Source organism: Cucumis sativus, chromosome 4, assembly GCF_000004075.3.
Source record: "Cucumis sativus cultivar 9930 chromosome 4, Cucumber_9930_V3, whole genome shotgun sequence".
Lineage (NCBI taxonomy): Eukaryota > Viridiplantae > Streptophyta > Magnoliopsida > Cucurbitales > Cucurbitaceae > Cucumis > Cucumis sativus.
In genome coordinates this window covers 1,767,389-1,778,049 of record NC_026658.2, presented here as the reverse complement: position 1 = coordinate 1,778,049, position 10,661 = coordinate 1,767,389, and the positions used below count along the sequence as shown (strand labels likewise).

The 10,661-nt window shown below is 33.4% G+C and overlaps 1 protein-coding gene across 1 annotated transcript; it reads left to right on the top strand.

Annotated features, from left to right (window-relative positions):
* LOC101217163 (inositol transporter 1) lies at nucleotides 1–7,081 on the top strand. Its single transcript, XM_004152076.3, has 6 exons — nucleotides 1–997; nucleotides 1,743–1,813; nucleotides 2,412–2,747; nucleotides 5,302–5,409; nucleotides 5,491–5,676; nucleotides 6,270–7,081. Exons 1-6 carry the CDS (start codon nucleotides 850–852, stop codon nucleotides 6,906–6,908), a joined length of 1,488 nt encoding a protein of 495 aa, XP_004152124.1. The 5' UTR covers nucleotides 1–849; the 3' UTR covers nucleotides 6,909–7,081.
* Nucleotides 7,082–10,661: the final 3,580 nt, after the last annotated feature.

Genomic DNA, 10,661 nt, shown 5'->3' with positions numbered 1-10,661 from the left:
TTATGTTTGGATTGATCAATCCAAAATTTCAGTCTTCTCCAAACCCAACCTAACTTAATTTTTTTCTTTGTTCTAATGCTCAACCATCTTTAGAAGCTTAAACTAAACAACTCCTCCCACCTCTATATTTGAATGATTAGAGTTTAAATTCATCATCTTAATTTAATGACCAGAAAATCTTACACCTTTACTCATCGTAGTATAGCATTCAATAGTCTGTTGGAATTTGAAGCACGGAAAGAAATTGTTTGGAATTCTTGTTTGTAGTGGCGGGTATTGATACATGCAACCACATGTGTTCCATCAACTGAAAATGATGTCTCATTCTAATTTTTCTATTTGATTCATTCATCTTCGCTTTAAGCTGAGAAGTAAAAATTCGTTCATGTTTTTCTTGGGAAATTTTCTCTTTGTTTGGTTCTGATTTTTTTTTTTAATTTTCTCTGATTTCGATCCATTGCAGAATCTCTTTTTCTTTTTTTCTTTCCAATTTCTTTAATTCCCATCGCTATAGTTTGCTTTGAGCTGCCTTCTTCATCCTCTTCCATTTCATCATCGTCTACCTTCAAATTCAATCACTATTCTTCATTCTTTGTGGCTCACTGTTCGATTCAACCCCCAATCCCTTTTAATCTTGGTGGGTTTTCGTTCAGCTGCTGTAATTACATATTTTTTGTTTTTTTTTTTTTCAATTTCTCTGTTGCAACTTCCTTCTTTAGGAACCCAAAACTTGATTTCTAGTTTTAAGGGAAGTCCATTTCTCTGTTTAGGTTGAATTTACTGGATTGAAATTGGTTTTGTTCTTGTATTTCACCTGGGTTCTTAGAATTTCTACTGTACTTGTTAACTATGACACTCACGCTCGAATCGCTGCCTGGAAGTTCTGGGTATTTGGATATTTATCCTGAGAGGAAAATGTATTATTTTAAGAATCCTTACGTGCTTGGATTGACGGTGGTTGCTGGGATTGGTGGCTTGCTCTTCGGCTACGATACAGGTCATATTCAATCTTCAATCGACTAACTTTTTTTGTTGTTTCAACCTATCTTCTTTTTTTTTTTTTTTTTTTTTTTCTGTCTAGTATGCTAGACATTTTAGTTGCTGTAGATTTTCTGCTCTTACTTTTTTGCCCCTTTCGGTTGATCAAAATTCTTCTTTTCGTTCATATGGAAAACAAAATAATGATTTATCATGGAGAATCTGTAATTTTGTTCGGATTAGATCATTTCTTGTGCTAGGCAGGTCGTGGACATTTATGTTGATTTACTTTTTTTCCCAAATTTTGATGGATGACTGATCTGTTAATGCATATTTGAAGTTGCTCATTCTCTGGTAGATACTGGTGAGCCCTTTTGTGAGGATGGTCTTCCTACCAATCTCCTTTAATCTAGTTGCTTTTCTGACTCCATTCTAGAACTCTGAAACACAATGGCTCTTTTATGATGTCCAAGGGCACCCCAACAGGGATCTAACTATAATAGCGCGTACAAAATTTTGCTTCATCCCCTTTTTCTCTGGCTGTTGTTTCTTCCAGTTGGGAAATGCAATATGTTTATTTCTCGTCTCTTAGATAACATCATAATAATAATTAGACGAAGAAAGTTGGGATTAAGCCTCATTTGTGGAAACCATGGTGCATTTGAATAGGATTTGCAGTTTAACCCCGTGTTCTCGACTTTACTGCCTTTCTAATTAGCTCCATTCGGTTCCAAGTCTGAGCTAGAAATGAATGGTGATTGCAGGTGTGATATCTGGAGCTCTTCTTTATATTAAAGATGATTTTGAGGCTGTCAGAAACAGTAGTTTCCTACAGGTAAACATTCCTGAATTCTGGGAATCAACTTCTTGCCTTCTCTTTTTTTGTTTTTCCTGACGTCTCCATTGTCTCTCTACACCCCTTGCTTTTAGATGAGGTTTTGTTCACGGGTTAAGTTTAGGAACTTGAGATTACAAAGACAGGCTTATATTTGGTATGCAGGTTTCTTGACCCCAGGCTTTATTGATTTCATAGGTTTTGTAACCATCGTGGGTTAGCCTAGTGGTAAAAAAAGGGACAGTCTCAATAACTAACTAAGAGGTTAGGCGGATTGTCCCGTTAGATTAGTTGAAGTGTTCGTAAGCTGGCCTAGACACTCATGGATATAAAAAAGAAATCATAGGTTTGTCTAACTTAGAATTGTGAAATCTATCTTTTATAATCAAACTAGCTTTTATAGATTATCAATCTACAAGCAAACATTAGCTATACAAACCTAAGTACAAAACAATCTTTATTCAGATTACATAAGCTCAGACTTTCCAACCTCACTTTTATTAAAACTGAGAACCAAATATGCGTTCAGGTGTTTTACTTCCTCTTCCTCATTCATGGTCCTGTTTATAGTGTAATCCTTATTTAAGAAAAATGGCAGGAAACAATTGTGAGTATGGCTGTGCTTGGAGCAATTGTTGGTGCTGCCGCTGGGGGTTGGATTAACGATGCTTATGGGCGGAAGAAGGCAACCCTTCTTGCTGATGTTGTCTTTGCAATTGGTGCTGCTGTAATGGCTGCAGCTCCAGATCCATACATTCTTATAGCAGGAAGATTCCTAGTTGGCATGGGTGTGGGTGTGGCATCTGTCACAGCTCCAGTATACATTGCAGAAGCATCCCCATCTGAAATACGAGGAGGACTAGTCAGCACTAATGTGCTCATGATAACTGTTGGACAGTTTCTCTCCTACCTCATAAATCTTGCATTTACCCAGGTTAGGTTTATCTCATTTTGACCTCTCTTGTGTTTTTGTATGATATGACTGAGCTTCCTTATCTTTGAGAAAGAAAATTTTACATAGTAAAAGACATGGCTTGATGGGTGCATCTTGTGGAACAATTCTAATAATGATCTTGAAACTAACTCTGAATGAAATATCTGTGGTGCATTTTTCTGCTTTTGCACTTGTTTGATCGTGTGTAGTGATGAAGCAATCTTTTTTCTGTTCTCTGCTAACATTCTATATGGATATTACCAATTATTGGAATGGCCAAAACAAATATTGGAAAACAAGAAGAGTTTAATATAATACATGTCAACCTAGGCCGGTGGAGTGGCCCCTCAAATAAACTGGAGCATAGTGGATCAAAATTATTGTTATAGATGTGAGATTCATAGGCCATTAACAAGATATGGGAGAACTCTTAGGAGTACCATGAAGATCTGCAAAAAAGGTTTTACTTAAATAATAAAGATTTTTGAAAAAAATGGTTTATTTTTATGTCTATTGAAGAATTGTCACAGCTCTAAATTCTAATAATTAGTGCAGATTGATTCAGGAGGTATTGTGTTCAAACTCTTGTAATATTAATTTCTCCTCAGTTAATATTGATTTCCACTAGTTGAGTCTTCTTTATATTTTAAGCCCACAAATGAGTGGGTGTAATAGATGATATAATATTAAATTCCTTTTACGCATTAGCTTAAGCTTTTGGGTCAATTAGTAATTTCAAACTTGGATTAAACTTCAACACCCCAATTGGCAATGAGCCTATTTCTTATAGTTTCCATAGCCATATACTTTTCCAAACTTGTTGGTATCTCAAGCCAATAACTTTAATTTTCAATGAACCCATATACTTTTCCCAAGTATTTATAAGCCTATTTCTTTAGTGTTCTGAGAAATTCTACGTAGAACTTGAGATGCCACTGTATCTACAATTTGAAACAATTTTTCTAAATTGATGCTGAAGTTAAAATGTCAACGTACATTTACCAATTTACCAATTTGCCAGTGTATAAAGTAAGTTCATACACAACTATGTTTATCCAGACAATTTACCAATGTCTTTTAATGGACAATGAGAAAAAGAGAATTCAGAGTATTTATGGTTAAATTTAAAATATTTAGGAATGCTTTCATGATTTTTGGAATCTCAAATTCAAATTCTTGTTTATTTTTCCCTGAATTATTTTAATTTAAGATCTTGCATTGGTCAAAATTTCAGTATGGAAATGGAGTTTATGTCTTAATATTTTATACCTTCTTTATCCAAACAGGAGAACTTTATAAATGCCTGCTATATACTTAATAGTTACTTTCGTTTATATCTTCTTATTCAGAAGCAAGATTCCAAAACCTTCACAAATATCCAGAATATCGTCAATATTTGGTTTTTAAGATTTTGCATGTAGGATAAGAAATGTGAGCTGCGCTATTTAATAGTATGGTCACACTATGTTGAAATGTGATTATTATTTAAGTTAAGAAAAAACAAATAAAGTTTGATTCGAAACTCTCGATTGCACCAAAACATTTCCAGAAACTAGAATAGTTGTGAAAACACTCGTTTATGAACTATACTTGACCTAACTGTGTCCTTTGTATGGATTCATTATGTGATGTATAAGTTGTCGAGCGATACTCTTATAGGTAATTTAATTTGTAGTGCATTGCCAAACCATTTGTGTCGATGCTCATTACGCTATAATTTACTGGAATGAAAGGTTTTCATCTTGCAGTTTGAAGAGGCGGCATCAAGATAGAATTTCGGGATGGTATTTTAAATATTCGACTGAGTAACATGTGACGGAACCTGTTCCATTCTTTCTGCCTAACTTAAGCTGCTTCATTCTTTGTTTGAGTTGTAATTTCCATCACCCTGTCTCATAGGTTATTTTCTTGAAAAAAAAAATTCTAGTTGTTGCTTGCTTTTTCTTTCCATTCATTTATCAATGTGGGATGGTCATGATGATTGTGAAAACTTATAACTCGAAGGCTGAATCTTTTTAAACGGCGTTGGTCTTCCTCGCTTTTGGCTTTTTTCTGAATGCCCTTCAGAAGACAATAATTGTCCTCTGTTGAAATTTATAAACCTTTTTAATGTTTACTTTAAAGCTCTTTGAAATTTGTAACTGTAATTAGCTTTGTTAACCTCAAAATGTTTCAATTCCGCCATATTTTTTGTTATTGTGAAAAAACATATGTCCTCGTAAACTCGTCCTGTAGGGGAAATTCGAGGAAACAAACCTTACTATTTGGTTGATGATACTAAACCTTTTATTAGTAAGGAACTTTCCATGGATTCTGATTCTTATATAAGCGTGATACTTTTCAAGAACATTATCTTGCTAAGTTTCCCCGCATCAACCAGTTCTAAATTTCAGAGAATTATATACTCTTCTATAATTTAGAGAAAATATTAAGGCCTGATGGTCTCTTGTTCTAGATGTGGAAAACTTATTTTCTAGCACAATTAGTTCACTACTCTCTCTTTCAGAATTTGAAATGCAAGTGGTGAATGGGGTTTAACAACGTGCTTGGTCAGGTCCCCGGAACTTGGCGTTGGATGCTGGGAGTTTCAGGTGTCCCAGCTGTGATTCAGTTTGTGTTCATGCTTTTTCTGCCAGAGTCTCCGAGATGGCTTTTTATGAAGGTGCACGTGATTATTGCTTTTAATTTGTGTCGGTTTTTTGCTTTCACATGTTCAGTTAACATCATATTTCATGGATCGCAGGATGAAAAATCCAAAGCCACTGCCGTGCTCTCTAAAATTTATGATTTTCCTCGTTTAGAAGATGAGATTGACTATCTTTCTTCTCAACTAGAGGAAGAAAAGCATAAAAAGATAAATGTAAGCTACATGGATGTATTTAAATCAAAAGAGATCAGAATTGCATTTCTGGCTGGGGCTGGACTTCAGGTACAATTCCTGACTAATAGTAGGAGCTCAAATTTATTGGCTTGAGTCCATTTCAAAGGCTCAATTTCTGTTTGGAATGATCATGACATGAGAATAGTGTTTCTGAAAGGACCTATGGAAAACCTTTTGAAACACTTTACTATAAATGTTAGTGTTTATAAATTTTTCAAGATCTTGTGTAGCTAAGCATCATAAATAAACTGAAAGGGGCGTTTTTTATTAGTAAGAGCAATTGTCTCAAACATTCCACCGTGCTTGTTGGAGCTATCTCTTATAACTTCTTCATACTTTTAAATTTGAGTAGTTCACTGGTCTTGTAAGTAATTTCTCTTTTCGACCTCTCAAACATAATTTCCTCATATCTGTTCTAGGACATTACTTATATTAAAAATTTCAAAACGTTAAAATCACTCTAAAACATGTTTTTAGTATTCAGAACTAATTTTGTCGATATAAAAATTGCATTTAAAATAGTAAAATTAAATATAAAATTTGGAGTGATTTTAATCATGACAAATGTGGTTTTAGCAATTTCAAAATCACTTTCAAATATGCTAATTACAAATGGATCGATGTTGATGTTGTTGATTCAGGCATTTCAGCAGTTCACTGGTATCAACACGGTCATGTACTACAGCCCAACTATCGTCCAAATGGCTGGCTTTAGGTCCAATCAGTTAGCACTCCTTCTATCCCTCATTGTCGCTGCCATGAACGCTGCTGGAACAGTTCTTGGAATCTACCTTATCGACCACGTCGGGAGGAAGAAACTTGCCATTTCAAGCTTATCTGGTGTAATAGTATCACTTGCCATTCTTTCTGGGGCATTATTTGCTGGCCAATATGGTTCAACAAATGGTCTTAATGGATGTATTGCTGTAATTGGATTAGCACTCTACATTGCTTTCTTTTCCCCTGGGATGGGACCGGTACCGTGGACCGTGAACTCAGAGATATATCCCGAGGCTTATCGAGGTCTTTGTGGTGGCATGTCAGCAACAGTCAATTGGATTTCAAATTTGATTGTGGCTCAAACGTTTCTTTCGCTTGCTGAAGTAGCTGGAACTGGTCTGACATTCCTTATCTTTGCAGCCATAGCTGTGCTTGCCATTGTGTTCGTTGTCGTGTATGTTCCCGAGACGCAGGGACTGACATTTGAGGAGGTTGAGAGGATTTGGAAGGAGAGGGCTTGGGGCAGGGATTCAAATACAGAAAGCCTTCTAGTAGCTTGAAGAAAGGAAATCGATCGAATAAATGGAGGGTTGTGATATATTTGTGGGTAGGACTTTTGGAATGATGTTGGAGAAAGATTGTATGTTCTGTTTGTATTAGAATATGCTTCAAATAATAAATGTAGCTCTGTGTTATTTCAAATTCAACATTGTTTATATTCATTATCATGGCAGTTTCTCCCAATTGAGAAAAGAAGGTTGATTGTGTCCAAGAGAGCTAACCAATTGATTTTTGGTTTTTGAAAATTAGGAGTTTTCTTCGGGTAAAAAATAAAACATACACTCTAGAGAGGCCGAGAGAGAATTCTCCTAACAATAAGAAAACTCTCTACCTTCTAAAGTTGACCACACTTGAAGACTAGCGAAATTATTTGAAGATTCAAACATTCTTCCAAGATTACAACTTCAATAACATCATGTATATTGTATTAAAATCAACACAAACACAAGTTCATCTCTACAAAACACATTTCTTTAGAAACTCGTGCAAACAATACCGTTAAAAAAGACTAATAAGAAATGAAAAAGAAAAATATAGATGATCCAAACATATAGACACAAGTAACCTCCATCAAATAAGGGTATTTGTAATTGACTAACAACACTTCCTAAAATAAGGCTTAATTGATGGTTGGATTATTCCTATACAAAATAAAAGGTTAACATTCAACATCATAAAACATATATATATATATATATATATATATATATATATATATATATATATTAAAATGTTACATCAACTCTTTAGGATTTTGTTCAATTTTTGCAATTAATTATTTAAAAATGTAATTAAAACTAATATCATATTTTAAGGGTGGTTTTGTAGTTTAGATAGATATTAATAATTTAAGTAAAACCATATTAATAAAAATCAAAGGAGAGAATGATGGCAGCCACTACATTTTCTTCCATTTTCCACTTCTATTGTCAACCTTTCAACATTTTTTTAAAATTTTCAACTAAACACAAAATAAGATTTTATTTCAAACTTTTCCCAAAAATCAAATTAATTGCTATATTTAAAAAAAATAACATTGCTCCAAAACATATAGAGAACTATACATTTTCTTTTTTCAAGTTTGCCTAAAGTTTGTGATATCATTTTTGAAATAGAGTACAAGAAAAAAAAGTAAGTTAGCATAACCTTCATAAACAAAATTATATATTACCCAAATAGAGAAATTATGTTCAAAATGAAAGCATTTCATGTCTTTAAAGGTGTTTTCTATTCTTTCTTCTCCTTATTCTAAGTCGTTTGCTATCATTATTATTTCCCGTGATATGTTCACGTGGTTGTGTGATTCGGTGGTTTGTCTTTTTTTCCTCTAGAAAAACATTTTTTCATGATCGTAAGTTATAAAAACTTCTCAAAGTTGAAATCAATCAAACAAAAGCCCAAGAATTTAGTGAATGAATTTGTAAGTTCCAATAATTTAGTGAATGAATTTGTAAGTTAGTATGATAATTAGTATATGAATTATGTAAAGTTAGAAAAAGAAGTTACATAGTTGTCCTAATTTCATGGGTGGATTAGTCAAGTATTGATAATTTGACACGTTAACTAATTATCATTCAAAGTTTACACACCCATGAATGTATATGAAACCACCCAATGTGTATCCCCATTTCCCAGCAAAACCCTAATATTCCACATTTTTCATATTCTTTTGGTCAAAATCAAAGTCTTTCCAAATACCCTCTCTTATCATTCACTATAAAACCCTCCATAAATCTCTCTCTTTTCAAATAAGAAGAAGAAGAAGAAGAAGAACCCATATTGGTGCTGATCACCATTATGATGAAGTTTCAAAAGATTACTACTCTTTTGATTGTTTGTGTTTTAGTTGGTGTTGTTTTAAGCCAGATAAATGTAGCTGATGCAGCACGAATCCTCCTTTCAGAAACTCCACGTGATGATCATGATCATGGTGTTGATTATCATATTGATCCGTATTCGATAGTTTATCAAAAAGCAAAGGAATCTATCTCGTGTTGGCTAGGAAAGTTATCGTCTGGACCGAGTCCTAGTGGCCCAGGTCACTAGAACACAGTAAAAACTCCATCTTTTGATGATGGTTAGAATATATATATTCATAATTTCTTTCATTAGTTTTTCTTGATTGCTTCAGTTTTTTAATTCTTTTGGCCACTACTTTTAAGCCTTCTTGTACACTCGTGTTGTTCCATAAGTGCAAAAGAAGAAAAAAAAAATAGTGTATTACATTTTACTTCATGAATTAATATAATTCATTGTAATATATTACCATTTTTTAAATTTGAATTTCACTGTAAACTAATCACTGCATGTGATTAATTAGGTAATTGCTTTCACTAACAAATCATAAATTCAAACTGGGCTTAGTCTGCTACTTTTAGAGATGATGATGATGTCTTCAACGTAACTTCTAGGAAGAAGGTGAAAGTTAAACTCTCTGTGGAATGTGGCGACTTACTAAGATTCAGCACCGAATAAAACCTAAAATGTGACATGAATATAACCAATCTCATTAGTAAAGGGTCAAGAGTCAAAAGTAGCATCCTTATTATTAAAAGGATTTTGAAATGAAATGTTGAAAAGACACAAACATCCAAAGTTGAATAGGAATCTATGTAATTCAAACCTTTTTGGTTGAAAAGATGTCAAAACACTCATATATAATATCATTTAGCGTAGTAGTACGTGACTAAGAAACAACATATTGATCCAACAAGAACGAACTTAACTCAATTGACACATAACAGAATTTAACTCAATTGACATATGTTATGTGGTAAGAACTACGAAGTTTATGGTTCAAATCTTTCCTTCCACTTTAATCTACTAAAAAACGAATGTATTTCATTCTAATTGAGTTATGTATTTTCCTCTTTTCTTAGGTTGGGATGATTTTCTTTTTTAATGGAAGCAGTTGATGAAAACTAACCACCCAAATTTAATTGGTTAAAACTACATTAATTTTTTTTATATTTTTCTTTAAAAAATAAATTATTGTTTTGGACGAAACCGTTGAAAATATTTACAAAAAATCGTTAATAGAGACTAATAACCTTCTTCTATCAATGTTAATCAACCATCAATATCTATCATGCTCCGACTTGTGAATGCGATCAAAGATGAACGTGAATAAATAATTATGAAATGAAATTTAAAAAATAAATAAATAATAAAAGTGTTCAAAAAGGGTGTTCTATATTTTGCTGATCATTTTGAATTCGTTCATTGTTGTACTTTGACACAATTCAATTCTTATTTTATCTTTAGAGGAAAAAAACAAACAAACAAACCTAATCCCATTTCCATAAAGTAATCTATCTACAAAGTGGAATTAAAAAGATCGGATTCGACACCAATTTGCTTTCCCTTTTCAATTTGATTTTGTTTAATGTTCTCTGCTTGTTTCATAAACCTACTTTTTCTTTCACAAATTTTGGAATTCCATTGGATATCCTTCCACACACCCAAGAAACCATAGGTTGTTTGGTGCTTTGCTGAAGTCGATCAAAATCGAAGAATGCGTGAAGCATAGCCCATTAGGCATTTGGTGTCGAGGCCAAGAATAATGGCTTAGACCAAGGCCCCAGCTAAACTGCCTATACAAGAAGATCCAATACAATTCTAAGTTAGCCACTTTCCCCCCAAATCATGCTATGCTATTTTCTTAACTTTATTGTTTCCGTTATTTCTAAATGTTGAACATGCTCTTTCGTCCAAAATCGTCCATAACAATCTATGTCAATACCAATGTGTTT